The sequence below is a fragment of the Rana temporaria genome, chromosome 13 (assembly GCF_905171775.1).
Source record: "Rana temporaria chromosome 13, aRanTem1.1, whole genome shotgun sequence".
NCBI classification, from domain to species: Eukaryota; Metazoa; Chordata; class Amphibia; order Anura; family Ranidae; genus Rana; species Rana temporaria.
In genome coordinates, this window is record NC_053501.1 from 74,022,411 (window position 1) to 74,041,194 (window position 18,784).

General features: G+C 43.3%; 1 protein-coding gene across 1 annotated transcript in view; it reads left to right on the forward strand.

Moving 5' to 3' along the window:
* EXD1 (exonuclease 3'-5' domain containing 1) overlaps positions 1-18,784 on the forward strand; it is a 220,208-nt gene that overhangs the window by 79,900 nt on the left and 121,524 nt on the right. The window contains exon 6 of the mRNA XM_040332834.1: positions 11,909-11,970. Within this exon, the coding sequence (XP_040188768.1) occupies positions 11,909-11,970 (62 nt within the window). The remainder of the gene's footprint in view (positions 1-11,908; positions 11,971-18,784) is intronic.

The window sequence follows — 18,784 nt, forward strand, 5'->3', positions numbered from 1 at the left end:
GTTCACTCTACTGTTTACCTTTCATTATTGACATGCAAAAGGACGCAAGTCTTTGTATTCCATAATTGCTATTTTTTACTATTGTATAGTCTTTCTATTGTGCTGTCGCCATTATATGGCATTTGGGATATCTAATCTCCATGGCACCTTGTGTATATTTATAATTATTTTTTTTTAATTTTAATTTTCTATGCTCATATAATTTTTTCAAAATGAGTACGAAATACCCATGCTTCTGCTCAAATAGATTTTTGAGCTAATTGGCATAATTCCATAACTAGGAATATTTTTACATTTATTATTACGATTTGTGATGTAATTTAATTTATATCTCCTGAGCGGTAATACGCCTTTTTAACCACAAGATGGCATGGTGATTTCCATCTATAACCAAATGGTAATACTGGCCTATTGTATGCTCCGTTTTATTTCCGCCTTTATCCAATGAGCTTGCTTTGCTCACGCTTTGGGCTGTATAAATAGCGTGTGCGCAGTGATGCACGTGTGCCCCTGATGACGTCATTACGACGAAACGATCGTCGGGCAGATACACACGAACTGCGCATTCTTATCCTTGCAAGGACTTTGTATCACTCTCTATGAATGAGTCATTTTATGTCCAACTTTATCTTTTAAATAAATCCCCTCGTTTTATACGCCTACACTATGGGATTGTTTCTTTTTTTCTCCCCACATGGTGTTTGATAACACATGCTAATTTACCCCTATGCGAGTTCCATCTGGAAGCACTGATTTACCCCTATGCGAGTTCCATCTGGAAGCACTGGTTAACCCTATGAGGAGCTGAGGATTCTATCATCTGATCTTTGGAGAGACGCCGACTTGCTTGTGACATCTCAAGGGATTATAATCTCCTACCATGCTTGTTTAGACTAATCCTGAAAGGGAATATTCACAGGCTTTCCGGTAAGCCTTTATTCTCACTGGTGTTGGGTCACTGATGTCTGATTTTTCCTTCTCCTCACATGTGGATTTCTGAATTGGATTCTCACGGCTTTCATCTTTTCATCACCTGATTTTCACATATTTCTAAACATTTCGTATCTAAGTTGTAGTGTTTAGCAGCAGGACGTCCTTCCCAGGACCTATCCTTAATTGTTTTACTGGCATTATTGCTTTCCTTACCCCATTTTCCCTTCTTTACACCTCTGTAGGTGCCCGCTCTCGTCCGGTCTCAATTGTTACCCAGGGTCAACCCTGGCTAGTGCCTGGGGGGGTGTCTGCCTGGATCCACCAGGTGTTGTGGACCCTGTCTACCAGTCTTTGTCCTATTTTTGGCAATCAGACTATGTCGCTCCTCGTGGTCGAGGAGTTTGCAAGGTCGTCCGATCTGGTTTCGGCTGGACAATGCCAGGCAGTGACTTTGGTCTACCTTCAGGTATACCAGTAGGCGGGCTAATGGACTCGCCAGATGCTGGACCAGGATTTCTGGTCTTGCGTGTGGAGCTCTCTTGCAGATGAGCCTCACAGGGCTCCTGGCCGCTCACCCCCAGCACAGGGGTGTCAAGCTAGTGGCCAGGTCTAGTGGTCTGGTACAGACGCGTCACTCACGCTGGTGGCCCTGCGGGGCCTGTATCGGCAATTTTTTGCCACCCCGCCATTGTAGTGTTTCCTCGGCTGCTCCACTGAGTGGTGGTTTAGGAGATCCCAATGTCTCTAATCGCTCCAGTTTGGCCTTGGCGTCCTTGGCTCGTCTACCCTGGCAGTTGCCAGGGCGGGAGGCACCTCTTTTCCAAGGTCCCATGGTTCATCCTGTCTTACAGTCACTGACTTGCTCAATATGACTATTGGATGCCGGACTTTTAAGAGACCGGGGTCTGTCAGATTCGGTCATCCCCACAATGCTGAGGGCATGGTAGTCTTCTTCCGGGGGATCTACCGGCGCGCCTGGCAGGCTTTTTAATCTCTTGGCGCGAGGAGATGAAGTGGCGTCTACGGACGTACTCGCTGTCCAGGGTCCTGCTGTTTTTACAGCTTGGAGTGGATCTAAGAGTTGCTTAAAGCACCTTTTGGGGGCAGATTTCAGCCTTGGCTGTGTTCTGTCAGTGGCCTTTGTTTGCCGCCCATTCCCTGGTGGGCCCCTTGTTTGTGCAGGGGGGTTGTCATAGACTTTTCCCCTCTTGGCTCGTCTCTCCTCCCATGAGTTTTGACTGGTGCCCTCGGTTCTTCTGGAACCTTCCTTTTGGTAACATCAGGGAGATTCTCTCTTGACACTATCTCAGAAGGTGGTCCCTTTAGTGGTCTTTACCTCTGTTTGAGGGGTTCTGAGGCGGCTGTCTTGTCTTGCAGGCCACCATGCTTGATCCTCCATACGGATTAGGTGGTGGTTCACCCGCGACCTTCCCTTCTTCCGAAGGTGGTTTTGGCTTTTCGCAGGAATAAGGACATTGTTCTTCCATCCTTCTGTCCTCGGCCGGCACATCCTATGGAGGTTGTCTTTCATACTTTAGGCGTGGTACATGCTTCGCGGGTGTACCAGCCTGCTACGACTCTGTTTCGGAGTTCTGACTCTTTTGTGTCGGTGTCTGGTCCACAAAAGGGCCTGACGGTCTCGTTGACCACCATATCTCGGTGGATCGGGTAGACTGTTACACAGGCCTATGCTCTTTAGGGGCGGGCTCCCTTTCCGGTCACGGCATTTTCGACCAGGAAAATTGGTGTTTCCTGGGGGGGTTTTCCGACATCATGCGTCTGTGTTCATGGATACGCGAGGAGGCGACTTGGTCATCCGTTCACGTTTCTTTCCAGAATTTACGTGGTTACTGTGAGTGCATCTTCTGATGCTTCTTTTGCCCGCCAGTTTTTTGCAGACGGCTGTTTGAAGTTGCACCTCCTCCGTTGAGGAGCTCTGCTTGTTTTTGGGGTGAAATTAAATATGGTTTTACTGACGTATTTCCCACCCCTCGTTTTTTTGACACTGCTTGGGGACGTCCCACTTGTCAAGATTTAAGGAGCTGTGTCCGTCCATGGACGATAAGAGAAAATAGGATTTTTTGTACTCATCGTAAAATCCTTTTCTCTGGAGTCCATGGACGGACACAGCTCCCACCCCTCCTTTTTAGGTTTGTACTGCTTGTTACTAACTGAGGCTGTTGGCTGCAGTGAATAGGGTTATGTTTGGAGGGACTGCCCCCTGGGCGGGGCTGTTCAACTCTGTTAATGTAACATGTATTTAACATGTTTCTGCCTAGTCCTCTCCTGTAAACAGGGAACATAACCCACTTGTGAAGACATAATTCTGATAAAAAAGGATGTCGAGGACAAGATTGTAGACCTACACAAGGCTGGAACGGGCTACAAGACCATCGCTATGCAGCTTGTTGAAATGGTGACACAGATGGTGGGATTATCAGCAAATGGAAGAAACACAAAATAACTGTCAATCTCTCCCAGTCTGGGGTTCCATGCAAGATCTCACCTCGTGGAGTTTCAACGATCATGAGAACGGTAAGGAATCGGCCCAGAACTACACAGGAGAATTTTGACTATCTCAAGGCAGCTGCGACCATAGTCACCAAGAAAACACATGGTAACACACTATGCTGTAAAGGACTGAAAACCTGCATCACCCCTGCTCAAGAAAGCTCTAGTACAGGGCCATCTGAAGCTAGTTAATGAACATCTGAATGATTCAAAGGAGAACTGGGTGAAAGTGTTGTTGTCAGACGAGACCAAAATCAAGCTCTTTTGCCTCAACTCTCCGTGTTTGGAAAAGGAGAAATGCTGCCTATGACCCCAAAAATACCATCCCCACGGTCAAACATGGTTACTGAACGTCAGCCTCAAAACCTTTAATGATCTGTAGAGGAGTGGGACAAAATCCCTCCTGAGATGTGTGCAAACCTGGTGGCCATCTACAAGAAACCTCTGACCTCTGATTCCAACAATGGTTTTGCCACCAAGTACTAAGACCTGTTTTGCAAAGGTGTTGAATACTTATTTCACTCGTTAAAATGCAAATTAAATTTAACGTTTATTTTTTGTTCTGTCTCGCTGTTGAAATAAACCTACCATTTCTTTGTCAATGGGCAAACATACAAAATTAGCAAGGGATCAAATACTTTTTCCTCACTGTATGGTCCTTACAGATTGACCATCTTGGTGTGTTCTTGTTGAACACACTTCTTCAGAAGAAACAGCAAAACGTGTTGAGAGATAAGCACTCTTCCACAGCCTACATTTCTAACTACTTTTTAATATATAAAGCGCTGCGTAAATTGATGGCGCTATATAAGTACCTAAAATAAAATAAATCGCATATACAGTGCCTTGCGAAAGTATTCGCCCCCCTTGAACTTTGCGACCTTTTGCCACATTTCAGGCTTCAAACATAAAGATATAAATCTAATTTTTTTTGAAGAATCAACAAGTGGGACACAATCATGAAGTGGAACGAAATTTATTGGATATTTCAAACTTTTTTTAACAAATAAACTGAAAAATTGGGCGTGCAAAATGATTAAGCCCCCTTAAGTTAATACTTTGTAGTGCCACCTTTTGCTGCGATTACAGCTGTAAGTCGCTTGGGGTATGTCTCTATCAGTTTTGCACATCGAGAGACTGAAATTTTTGCCCATTCCTCCTTGCAAAACAGCTCGAGCTCAGTGAGGTTGGATGGAGAGCGTTTGGGAACAGCAGTTTTCAGTTCTTTCCACAGATTCTCTGGATTCATGTCTGGACTTTGACTTGGCCATTCTAACACCTGGATATGTTTATTTGTGAACCATTCCATTGTAGATTTTGCTTTATGTTTTGGATCATTGTCTTGTTGGAAGACAAATCTCCGTCCCAGTCTCAGGTCTTTTGCAGACTTCATCAGGTTTTCTTCCAGAATGGTCCTGTATTTGGCTCCATCCATCTTCCCATCAATTTTAACCATCGTCCCTGCTGAAGAAAAGCAAGCCCAAACCATGATGCTGCCACCACCATGTTTGACAGTAGGGATGGTGTGTTCAGGGTGATGAGCTGTGTTGCTTTTACGCCAAACATAACGTTTTGCATTGTTGCCAAAAAGTTTGATTTTTGGTTTCATGTTTGGTGTGTCTCCCAGGTGGCTTGTGGCAAACTTTAAACAACACTTTTTATGGATATCTTTAAGAAATGGCTTTCTTCTTGCCACTCTTCCATAAAGGCCAGATTTGTGCAGATTTGTTGTCCTATGGACAGAGTCTCCCACCTTAGCTGTAGATCTCTGCAGTTCATCCAGAGTGATCATGGGCCTCTTGGCTGCATCTCTGATCAGTCTTCTCCTTGTATGAGCTGATAATTTAGAGGGACGGCCAGGTCTTCGTAGATTTGCAGTGGTCTGATACTCCCATTTCAATATTATCGCTTGCACAGTGCTCCTTGGGGTGTTTAAAGCTTGGGAAATCTTTTTGTATCCAAATACGGCTTTAAACTTCTCCACAACAGTATCTCGGACCTGCCTGGTGTGTTCCTTGTTCTTCATGATGCTCTCTGCGCTTTAAATGGACCTCTGAGACTATCACAATGCAGGTGCATTTATACGGAGACTTGATTACACACAGGTGGATTCTATTTATCATCAGTCATTTAGGTCAACATTGGATCATTCAGAGATCCTCACTGAACTTCTGGAGAGAGTTTGCTGCACTGAAAGTAAAGGGGCTGAATAATTTTGCACGCCCAATTTTTCAGTTTTTTGTTTGTTATATCCAATAAATTTCGTTCCACTTCATGATTGTGTCCCACTTGTTGATTCTTTAAAAAAAAATTGTTTTATATCTTTGTTTGAAGCCTGAAATGTGGCAAAAGGTCGCAAAGTTCAAGGGGGCCGAATACTTTCGCAAGGCACTGTATATAGTATATAAAAATAAATACTGCGCAGGTCTAAACAATCATAAATAGTGTGAAACCACTTACATTGGATGAAAAAAACGTGACAAATAAAAAATGCAAAATGAAAATAAAATAAAATAAAAAATAAAACAAAAGGCTGCTGCAGCTCAAAATGTCAGATAAACATATTCAAATAGTAAAAGTAGAAGCTGCGCTGCAATGTGAAAAAGTTAATATAACAATCAAATTATATTGTGTGTGTGATGCACACAAATCACTAGTGCAATATAAAATGAACAAGTGAAAGTGCAAAGTCCATATGAATGGATGAATCTCAGGGAAAATCAAGATGACAGAAAGTTCTCCGAGTGTGTGAAAGGTATCCAAATAATATCCAGTGAATCTGTATAGCAGATGAAAGTATCCTCCACCGTTAAATCCTAACTGCTTACCAAAATGATAAGTTAATCAAGCGTGTAACCGTAACTGCCAGATCCAGGATTCCAGGATATATTTTCACCTTATCTGAGTTTCACATATCAGACTATTCATTCTCCATATTGTGACCCAAAAGAGAAAAGGCTGACATAGCGTGATACCGTAATAAAATTTGTTTAATGGTAAAGGTAATGCACTTACAGTTATGCAGTTAAAATAGTGCGTGTATAGTAATAGCCGGCCGGCTTAACTGTCCGCTCGTCCTTCCGGGTAGACAGCGCGGTACGATTCGTGGTGACGTCAGCACGCCGCTCCTCCCTACGCCGTTTCGTCACAACAATGACTTCTTCCAGGGGCACAAGCGGCGTGCTGACTCGCCACTCTTTAAAAGCAATAACAACATCCGGGACCGCCCAGCTCTGAACCTTGGAGATCGCGGGCGCAAGCCGCCATATTTGAGTTGGGATCGCTGCCACTAGTGAACAGTAATGCAGGCAAAAACTCAAAGGCGGAAAAATATATAGAATAAAACGTATAATTTAGTTAAATAATTCATACGCTTTAGACAAATATAAGTTAAAATAAAGATTAAAATTAAAATCATAAAATGAAAACGAAAAAAGGGTTTGGTTAAATGTAAAAGAGATAATGAAAAATATTTCACATAGCAACCGTACCCCAAAAAAGAAAAAAATATATATATATAAGCACTAAAAACTGAGACAAGTGCCAATAGGTTTTATGGCCATAAGAATGTAAAAATTATAATACTTACAGCAAAGAAAATGTATATAAAAGCTAATTGTTGACAAGAATGTGCTATTTGTGCTGCCCTCTTGTGGCCACAACAAAAAGACATACATTTACAATTGAAGCATAGGTGATGTAGTACAAACCATGACACTTCTGACAAATGTCAAAATTCGACTCGATAGCAGCACTTATGAGCTAAAAAATGGCTCTGGCTTTATCAGTATCACTATAATGGGATAATATTGATTAAAAATAATTAAATAAAAGGGAGAAAAAGGAGAAAAATTTCACCATAAGAAAGCCCTGATGGACCAAAGATCAGAGCTGGTTTACAAGAAAAAGGTTACAAAAACATAAAAGTTAACCATCATCTATGAAGGCATTTACGTTGGGGTCTGTTATATCCATATAACTATGGATATCTATGTTTATGTCCCTTTTGGACTGAACATAGACCCCGACGTAAATGCCTTCATAGATAATGGTTAACTTTTATGTTTTTGTAACCTTTTTCTTGTAAACCAGCTCTGATCTTTGGTCCATCAGGGCTTTCTTATGGTGAAATTATTCTCCTTTTTCTCCCTTTTATTTAATTATTTTTAATCAATATTATCCCATTATAGTGATACTGATAAAGCCAGAGCCATTTTTTAGCTCATAAGTGCTGCTATCAAGTCGAATTTTGACATTTGTCAGAAGTGTCATGGTTTGTACTACATCACCTATGCTTCAATTGTAAATGTATGTCTTTTTGTTGTGGCCACAAGAGGGCAGCACAAATAGCACATTCTTGTCAACAATTAGCTTTTATATAAATTTTCTTTGCTATAAGTATTATAATTTTTACATTCTTATGGCCATAAAACCTATTGGCACTTGTCAGTTTTTAGTGCTTATATATATTTTTTTTTCTTTTTTGGGGTACGGTTGCTATGTGAAATATTTTTCATTATCTCTTTTACATTTAACCAAACCCTTTTTTCGTTTTCATTTTATGATTTTAATTTTAATCTTTATTTTAACTTATATTTGTCTAAAGCGTATGAATTATTTAACTAAATTATACGTTTTATTCTATATATTTTTCAGCCTTTGAGTTTTTGCCTGCATTACTGTTCACTAGTGGCAGCGATCCCAACTCAAATATGGCGGCTTGCGCCCGCGATCTCCAAGGTTCAGAGCTGGGCGGTCCCGGATGTTGTTATTGCTTTTAAAGAGTGGCGAGTCAGCACGCCGCTTGTGCCCCTGGAAGAAGTCATTGTTGTGACGAAACGGCGTAGGGAGGAGCGGCGTGCTGACGTCACCACGAATCGTACCGCGCTGTCTACCCGGAAGGACGAGCGGACAGTTAAGCCGGCCGGCTATTACTATACATGCACTGTTTTAACTGCATAACTGTAAGTGCATTACCTTTACCATTAAACAAATTTTATTACGGTATCACGCTATGTCAGCCTTTTCTCTTTTGGGTCACAATATGGAGAATGAATAGTCTGATATGTGAAACTCAGATAAGGTGAAAATATATCCTGGAATCCTGGATCTGGCAGTTGCGGTTACACGCTTGATTAACTTATCATTTTGGTAAGCAGTTAGGATTTAACGGTGGAGGATACTTTCATCTGCTATACAGATTCACTGGATATTATTTGGATACCTTTCACACACTCGGAGAACTTTCTGTCATCTTGATTTTCCCTGAGATCCATCCATTCATATGGACTTTGCACTTTCACTTGTTCATTTTATATTGCACTAGTGATTTGTGTGCATCACACACAATATAATTTGATTGTTATATTAACTTTTTCACATTGCAGCGCAGCTTCTACTTTTACTGTATATATGGTGCATCTGGCCAAGTTTATGGCCGTTTCTTTGGAGTAATGTGAAAGATAGGGAAACCCACGACTCATCGGATTCAGTAACATTTTGACTGCTGAAGCCAAATTGAAAAATAGTTGTACCGTATTTGTCTTCATATAGCGCGCCCCGGCGTATAGCGCGCACCCCCAACCTAGAGGGGAAATTTCAGGAAAAAAAAGAAAATACTTTAGTTTGAATGCCCCTCGTCGGTGTCTTGCCCGGCGGCCTTGTCTGGTCCGGCGTCCATCTGCGGCCTTGGTGGTGTCCTCCCCGCTTCTCCCGTGCTGTTTTTGAGCCGATTCCCGCGCTGTGTTCGAACGCCGCCAACATATACCGAGCGCAGTGCACTCGGGCACGTTCGGCTCCTCTCGCATTAAGGCTAGGAGGCGGCACAGGGCGTGACCGCGAGCGGAGCCGAGCCTGGCCAAGTGTACTGCGCTCGGTATATGTCGGCGGCGGCGTTCAAACACAGCGTGGGTATCAGCGTATATCGCGCACCCACAATTTTACCCTTATTTTAAGGGGAAAAAAGTGAGTGGTATACGCCGATAAATACGGTATTTATTGTTCTCCCTGCTTGTAGGTCGCTACAGGCTTGTATATAATAAAGTACATGGTGATGCATTCAAAGGTATTGTTCTGAATGACTAGTACAGCTAATACAATTTATATGTTTTTAAAGGGGGTGGCAACTAACTAGCTAAAGGATCTTTTGAAGTTAAATCTTGATTGAAATGCAAAATACTTAGTGACCTAGACATGTCATTTTAAAGAATCGTTGCCCGACCAGGTCTTCAAAAGGCCAAGATTGCAATCTTGCAAATGAAGGTGTAAATGGCATTTGAACACAACAAGCTGTTACACAATATGACTAACAATTTGCATCAAATATATTTGCTTAATCAGAAATAAATTTTTTGATAATTGTAAATAAATGTTTGATGGGGTAAATGGAAGGGCCATTTCATTTATCAGTGACCTATGTTGCACTCTGTGGCTGGATCATATGGGTTCTGTTCACAAAGATTAAATGCCATTAATTTTGATTTTATTTTGTTTTTTAACACGGCCAGTCTGAATCCGGTTAAGTTGTGCTAATAAACTTGGATTTTATTAAACTTTTATGTATGTTGATTCTTTGAGAGATGATGCACATTAAAAATCCCATAAACCTTTTTTCTGTCTTGTGGACAGCATATGTGGATTTTTAATACTGTTGGGATGTGGTGATTGGTAGCTCTATCCGAACCCTTGGCGTTGAGACGCATCTTAATATGCTAAAAAAAACAATTACAACTAATTACAACAAATGTCCCTTTGTAACACAATATGTAGCCAAATGTCATATCTTGGTGTGTAGCCAAATGCCATATTTTAGGTTTATACATCTAAATGCCATGTGTTAAGCATGCTAGTCACAACCCAGCTTTTGATTATGCCAACAAAGAGGAGCCCTAACGTTCAGCTGATACGGAGGAGCTGCACATTGACTGATATCATCCAGCTATGTAATGATTAGTACAGCCTACAGGCCCTACACCATATGTTTCTGACTGTGTTGAAACGATACACTTCCCATCTAACCCAAAGCTGCCCACCAACCCAACATTACAATTAGTGGCTCATGATGCCAGTATGAAGACACCTCCTCCCCTCTATGGCCAGGTTCTTCACAACACTCAACACAAAAGTGACGTCCTATTATAGCAGGTAGAGCTGGTCGCTCATTCACAATAAACGTGTACTACTGTATTGTGACATGTAACATGCATTGAATGTGATGATATTTTGTAAAGGATTTCTGATTTTAAGGCTGCTTTTCACACCGGGGACTTTCAAGTGCTTTTGCTTCAAAAAAGTGGGCTGAACAGCCCAAGAAAAATTATTCCCTTTAAAATCAATGAATGTGTTCACAACGGGGTGTGGTGCACATTTTTGTTACAGTGAAAAAAAACCTGTTTGCAGCATTTTTGAGGCATGTTTAGGGAGTTAAAAAAAAAAAAAAAAAAATTTCCATTTGAAAGCAATGGAAAACGCAGTAAAAACATGGCAAAAATGCACCTACTATGCATTTTGTGCGGTTTGTTACATTTCCTTTTTAAATACTGCACACGGGAAAAACGCACAGGTGGTTTTGCAGCAGATCAGTGTGAATCTAGCCTAGGGCCCCGTACACACGAGAGGATCGATCCGCTGAAATTGATCCGCGGATCGGTTTCAGCGGATAGATCCCCTAGTGTGTACGATCCAGCGGATATTTATCCGCGGATATATTTCAGGCCGACCGATTTCCAGCGGATAAAAATTTCTTAGCATGCTAAGAAATCTATCCGCTGGAATCGGCTCCAGCGGATCGATCCGGTGGTCTGTACAGACTCACCGGATCGATCCGTCCGAACCCATCCCTCGCATGCGTCGTAATGATTCGACACATGCGTGGAATTCCTTATATAATAGCGTCGCGCACATCGCCGCGTCATCATCGCGGCGACGGCGCGACACGTCATCGCGATGGGAATTCGGCGCGAATTTCCATCCGATGGTATGTACACCCCATCGGATCAAAATCCTCAGAGGATTTATCCGCGGAAACGGTCCGGAGGACCGTATCCGCGGATAAATCCTCTCGTGTGTACCCGGCATTACAGATTTCTTTTGGCTTGGTAGAAAGGCAAGGTGGTGGCACTTGTCTATTAATTTTACATTCTGATCAGTTATAAAGCATTATCCCAATATGGTAGCTGAGGCTTAACCGCTTTACTAGGTTGTTGTCTGATACTTTTGCTTTATGCAAGGGAGAGTAAGTAAAATTTTATGAAAGGCACTGCCTGAAAGATTTATTGTATTCTAAAGCTTTATTGTATCCTAAAACTTTAAATAACAAGAAGCTGATTGCTTGGGGTGTAGACACTTTTTTCAGTTGTGTGATCTTCTATTGAAATTTTCATTTTTAGTGCCCCAACTTTACTAGGTGAGACTGAAAAACAAAATAAATATCTTGGACCAAACAAATTGTATTGTGTTGTTACAGTTGATAATGAAGAGGTGGTTTATACTGTGATAGACCAGTTCCAGGCTGCGTTTCAACCAACAGTAAGTTCTTATCAGTGTTGATATTACATTACACATGTATGCTTTTCATAGCTGAAATTATAAATGCAATACAAAATTTGCAGATTATGTCGTTTAAATTGAAGGCGTTTGTCGGTTTGGCAGTTACCGGCCAACATTTGGCCCATTTGTACAGCTCCTTGTTTGACAGAAGCCAGTCTGTCTTGTAGCCAATGGCTGTGAGTGCTGATCAGTGTGTTCTGGCAGGGGGGCAGTCCCCCTGCACAGTAGCACAGCAGGGGAGATCGCTTTACTAACATTGCATTGTTAAAGAGGAAGTAAACCCTTGTTTTATTTTTTGAATAAATAACCTGCAAGATAGTCATAATGAGCTAGTATGCATAGCATACTAGCTCATTATGATACTTACCTGAGAACGAAGCCCCCAACGTTCTCCGTGCCCTCTGCCGCCATGTCTCCCATCTTCTTCCTGTTATCGCTGCTCCGGCGCTGTGATTGGTCATGGGCATGCGCACGGGACCGGCCGATCCCCGCGAATGTGCAAAAATTCGGCATTAACCCCGACTTTTCCAGGCTGAAAAACTGCACTTTCTGTGCGCCTGCTTGCGCGCCGTAGACATCGGTGCTGTATTTTCAGACAATATCTCCTTAACTGTGTAGATTAAGGAGATATTTCTTGCACCTACAGGTAAGCCTTAATCTAGGCTTACCTGTAAGTGAAATGGGGGTTTTACAACCACTTTAAAACAAACATAGTTAAGCAAGGTAATAATAAATGGAGGGTCCGTTCACCTGAAAAGTGATGTTGGCGTTGAAGCAAACCTGTGTTATAAAAGACATTTATATAGCGCTGCCAACTTGCACATGCTTTACAATACTGTACACTCACATCGACATCGACCCTGCAGTCATTCAGAACAAAAAGCCATCAGCTGCAAACGCTGATGATACTTGGAGTTCAAGTCATCCACAGGAAACTGAATGATGCGGCTGTGTGGCCGACCCTTGCATATTTTCAAATAGTAACAGTGGGTGCCAGGAGAAGATCCCTGCTCGCTGTCACTGGGAGAGGAAGAGAGGCTGCAGGTGCTGGAATTTGTTACAGGCGTCATCCTAAATACAGGTGTATTCTGTTCCGAAAGGTGAACTTATCCTTTAACCTTCACATGCAGAAAGAGCTGTAAAAATGTGGAATTCACTTCTCGAACTAGTTCTGGCCAGCTCAGTAGCTTGTTTAAAAAAAAAAAAAAAGCTGGATGCATTCCTAAATGCATAAAATCTAACGGTATACAAATTTTTGGAGGTAATAACACCAGGGGCAGATGATCCAGGGAATATCAGATTGCCTCCTGGGGGATCGGGAAGGATTTTTTTTATCCCTAACGGAAGCTAGGGGTGCAACGGATCAAAAAACTTGCGGTGTGAGTCACGGATCGGATCATTTTTTGGATCAGCAAAAAAAAAGACAAACTTACTAGATTTACGTAGAATGGCGTTTCTTTGTGCGGGCGTAACGTATCCTATTTAAGTTGCGCCTCCGCATCTTTTACAGGCAAGTGCCATATTCTTAAAAGAAAGTTGCGGCGTAGCGTAAATAGGCCGGCTTAAGCCCGCCTAATTCAAATTGTGAAGAGGTGGGCGTGTGTTATGTAAAGTAACCCTGACCCGACGTGATTGACGTTTTACACGAACGGCGCATGCGCTGTCCATGGAATTTCCCAGTGTGCATTGCTCCAAAGTACGCCGCAAGGACGTCATTGGTTTCGACGTGAGCGTAAATGACGTCCAGCCACATTCACGGACGACTTGCGCAAACAACGTAAATTTTTCAAATTTCGGCGCGGGAACGACGGCCATACTTAACATTGGTGCGCCGCATATACGCCTCATATAGCAGGGGTAACTTTACGCCGGGAAAAGCCTAACGTAAACGGCGTAAATGTACTGAGCCGGCCGGGCGTACGTTCATGAATTCGCGTATCTAGCTGATTTACATATTCTAGGCGTAAATCAGCTTACACGCCCCTAGCGGCCAGCGTAAATATGCAGTTAAGATCCGACGGCGTAAGACTTACGCCGGTCGGATCTAATAGAATGCGTAACTGATTCTATGAATCAGGCGCATGGATACGACCGGCCAGACTCAGAGATACGACGGTGTAGCTGGAGATACGCTGTCGTATCTCCTCTGTGAATCTACCCCAATGTGTTTTAAAGCCCTCGTTTTGCACAACCGAATATGGCCTCATGTCTGCACCGATCAGCACACCACTTTCTACAGTATCTTACAAGTGTACAGCTTGTATGGCTCCTCATGGCAAAGAATGCTGAGGATCTGATAAAAAGAATTGTTGCTTTACAAAAAGATTGCCTAGGCCATGGGTGCTCAACCTGTGGCCCTCCAGCTGTTGCGGAACTACAAGCCCCATGAGGCAATGCAAGCTGCTCAGTTACAAGCATGACTCCCAAAAGCAGAGGCATGATGGGAATTGTAGTGCCATAACATCTGGAGGGCCACAGGTTGAGCACCCCTGCCCTAGGCCAGGCATATGCAATTAGCGGACCTCCAGCTGTTGCCAAACTACAAGTCTCATGAGGCATAGCGACTCTGACAGAATCTAGCATGACACCCAGAGGCAGAGGCATGATGGGACTTGTAGTTTGGCAACAGCTGGAGGTCCGCTAATTGCTTATCCCTGCCCTAGGCTATAAGATGATTGCCAAGACCCTGAAACTGAGCTGCAGCACGGTGGCCAAGACCATACAGCGGTTTAACAGGACAGGTTCCACTCAGAACAGGCCTCGCCATGGTCAACCAAAGAAGTTGAGTGCACGTGCTCAGCTTCATATCCAGAGGGTGTCTTTAGGAAATGGATGTATGAGTGCTGCCAGCATTGCTGCAGAGATTTGAAAGGGTGGGGATTCAGCCTGTCAGTGCTCAGATCATACGCAGCACACTGCATAAAATTGATCTGCATGGCTATCATCCCAGAAGGAAGCATCTTCTAAAGATGATGCACAAAGCCGCAGTTGTCATGGTCTGGGGCTGCATTGTACATTGTAGCAAAGTGTTATTTCGTCAGTGTTGTCACATGAAAAGATATAATAAAATATTTACAAAGTTGTGAGGGGTGTACTCACTTTTGTGAGATACTGTATTAAGACCCTTTTCACACAAGCGGACTTCGTTTCATCAGTTCAGTCACAGAAAAACGGATGAAGTTTTCACCCTCTTTTACACCAGTTTTTTTTTTTATATCTGCTATCTAGAATCCTTAAACATTCTTTCATGCAAAAACTCTTTTTCTAGGAGTCTTGCAGGACAGCCTCTGAGATGTATGGCTCCTCCTTACAGGACAGGAAAAAAGTGTACCAAATTGTTAAAAGGCGGTTCTCAAGGCCTCCTCTTCAGTTTAACCAAGAACTACCGGAAGGCCCTGAAAAGACATAACATACTAACGCCATGTCCGTACACACATCCAATACCAGTTAATATAAACACCGGGTGGGAAACCAGGCTGTGCTAGAAGACTCCTCGAAAGAGAGTTGCCAGTAAGTCTAACTCCGGTTTTCTCCTTTCGTCTTCCAGCACAGCCTCTGAGATGATAAGCAAGGAACTTACTTTGTCAGGACGGGACCACTGCCTGGAGGACCTTTTGTCCAAATGTCTGTTCCTTATCAGACAATAGATCCAGACGATAATGTTTGGCAAACATAGAGTAACTATATATGGAAGGACTCCCCAGTGGGGTTTTTTGGCAGCAAAAAAATGGAAAATTATGCAAAAGATTGACAATTGTGTATAAAAGTAGAAAGATATTTAATGAATAGGAAATGTAAAACAATGAACACTGGTAAGGTTTACAATAGGAAACATATACACAAGGAGTATTGCATCAAATTACAAGACAATAATTAGCATGAATGGCTAATATTGGGGTCAAGTGATTTCTGACGCGTTTCAACCCTTGTAAGGGTCTTCTTCGGAGGAAAAATATGATGCAACAACTGTAATAGAAAATAAGCAAAACAGTAAAGCACATAGTAAAGAGTGCTATTTAAGACAGAATGAACTTTAAGTATATAATTACCAACTCACGGTGTATAGGTTTCAGATGTGTCGGAGCCAGAGTCTAGTTCAAATCCACAGAAGGACCCCTGGTGTCTTGTCTCCACACGGATGGCTAGGACCCCCAAAAGCTCTCACAGTGTGCCAAATAGAAAGGCCTACAAAGACCCACAGCAATTAAGTGGGAAAGGTCCAATGTACCACCCAGAGGGCCTGGGCCGGGCGAGGGGGGGGAGGGAGAACCCAGAAAGAGCGACTGCCACAGGGTTTGCCTAGTAGGAAGTATGAGTATAAAACAGTAATAATATTCAAATAGACAATTTAATATTGCTCTATTTAGTAAATAACTATGAGTTTATCTTATGAAGTAATAAACATGGCACCGGGTATGCACATAAACCCACTCTACTAGTTATACATGTGGAAGGATTTATTAATTAGGATAAAAATAGAATATTTTAAGATTAGGATAGGGGAAAGTCTATATTAGATAGTGTATATGAATGCGGAATATTAATAATCATATCGTGTATATAGAACCTTGTAATGCTAGTGCATAGGTAAGTGAAGTGAAAAAAGGGGGAGTAAATGATGTACATATGTGAAGAGGAACGGTAATATAATAGCGTAAGGCTAAATAAAACCGAAACGTGAAAAAATAAATAAATGGAGGATAATTTTTGTGTGCCAAGAATATATACAAAAAGTGGAGGTTCTGGTCTATTTAAAATGCAAAAGGCCTCGTTTATGCAAGGGTATGGTCAGATAAGATGTGGGTGTTTGGGTAAAATGAATAAATGAAAACTGAGAGTGATAGGGATAAAAATAGTGTAAGAATACCTTATTTGATATACTGGTGTTAATATGAGCATAAGATCCAGAAGGGACACAGTTGTTCGTATCTAGAGCAAAAGGGAATTATAAGAGAAAGGTCATGGTTGAGAGTGCAGAGATAATGATATGATCAAAGGCTATGTGCAATGAAAGATAATTGCCTTACCCGATGGGTGGTATATCCAGTCCTATCATGTGGAGATGGGATCACAGACTGACATGCTAGGTGCATGTCATCTGTATTAAAGGTGTGCAAGCCAGGTGCCATGAATTAGGGCAAATGCTAATGGCAGTAAACGCCCCACTGAGCCGCCCCCCACACACACCTATAGCCCGCCCCCGGTAATCCAGGTCAGTACAGGGAGCCAAGGCTGTAGGGAACAGCCCTCCCAGCTGTGAGTTCCTCGGCGTCAGCAAGGGGAATCCCCAGCCATCTGCTGCTGCCGTTCATTTGCCGATGACGTCACATGCACACGCAATGCGCTGTCCACGGCGCTGTAGGATGTTGCTGACGCCGTCAGTGGGGAGGAAAGATCTCCATACACGCATTGCGTGTGACATCATCGGCGAGTGAACGGCAGCAGCAGATGGCTGGGGATTCCCCTTGCTGACGCCGAGGGACTCCGGCATCCGGCTCCTCCAGGATGGCGGCCTCCATCGGCTTCAGCACGACAGTCGAGCGCTCACCGGAGGCACAGGCACACGCAGCAGCTGAGAGAGAGGCGCCCTTGTCCTCCCTCATTGTGGAGGGGGAGGACCGACCGTTTTTAGGCCCAGCTGCGGAGGAGGCCACTGGGGGTGAGTCTACCTTTCTGTGCAGGGGGTATGGCGGGCTGGTACCCAGGTTTTTTTTGTCCCCTGCTATTTGTGTGCATTCCTGTGTATTCCTTCTTTTCTAGGGGATGTCATTGCCCAGGGGGATGCTAGTCTTGCATCTAAAAGTACTAGCCGATCTAAGAGATGTGGCTATTGCAATGATAAACTACCTTCAGAGCACTCTAGACCCTTTTGTGCCAGGTGCATTCAGAAGTTAACAGGGAAAGAGACCTCTCAGATTATGAAGGGTTTTCTTGAGGTGGAGACACAGATGCTTTCTACACTTAAAGAGTTTCAGACGTCCTTTAAAAGTAGGGAGCCTGAACCCCCCACCGCAGGGCCCTTCCTCTCAGCAAAGTTCCTCTTCTTCTCATGTTTTTAGGGTCCGTCAGGAGTCCCTAGGATCCCTAGTATCAGACTCTGAGGGCTCAGAGATCCCCCGTCAGGGGGAGGTTTTGGCAGATAGCCAGGCAGAGGAAGAAGAGGATACTAGGTCAGGCAGATATGTATTTTCTGCCGACGAGATGGAGAGTCTCCTTGAGGCAATTTATGCCTCTGAGGAGATTCCACAGCCAGCGGAACAGGTTTCTACACGGGTTAAACTGTACCAAGGGTTAATTAAGTCTCAGTTTAAGACCATTCCGGTACACCAGTCCCTTAAGGACATCATCCTTAGGGAGTGGGCCGATCCAGAGAAGAAGTTGTTAAGGTATAAAACTTGGAAACGGCGTTGTCCCTTTTAAGGAAGAGGAGTCTAAATTCTTTAAGGTGCCAAAATTAGACGCCCCCCTTGCACAGGTCTCTAAGCAGTCTGACCTCTCCTTTGAGGACGCAGGCAACTTGAAGGATTCTATGGATCGGCGGGCTGAAACTTCTTTGCGCAGGGCCTGGGAAGCTAATGCAGCTGCCTTGAGCCCCGCCTTGGCTTCGGCCTGCATTGCGAGGAACGCAAATTCTTGGATCTCCAAGTTGATGGAACGTGTCCAGGATTCCAGAATCCAAGGGGATTTTGGAATCCCTGCAACTCATAGGGAGTGCAGTAGCTTATTTAGCTGATGCGGCAGTAGAGACAGTGCGTTCTATCGCAAAGACAGGAGCCCTGGTCAACTCTGCTAG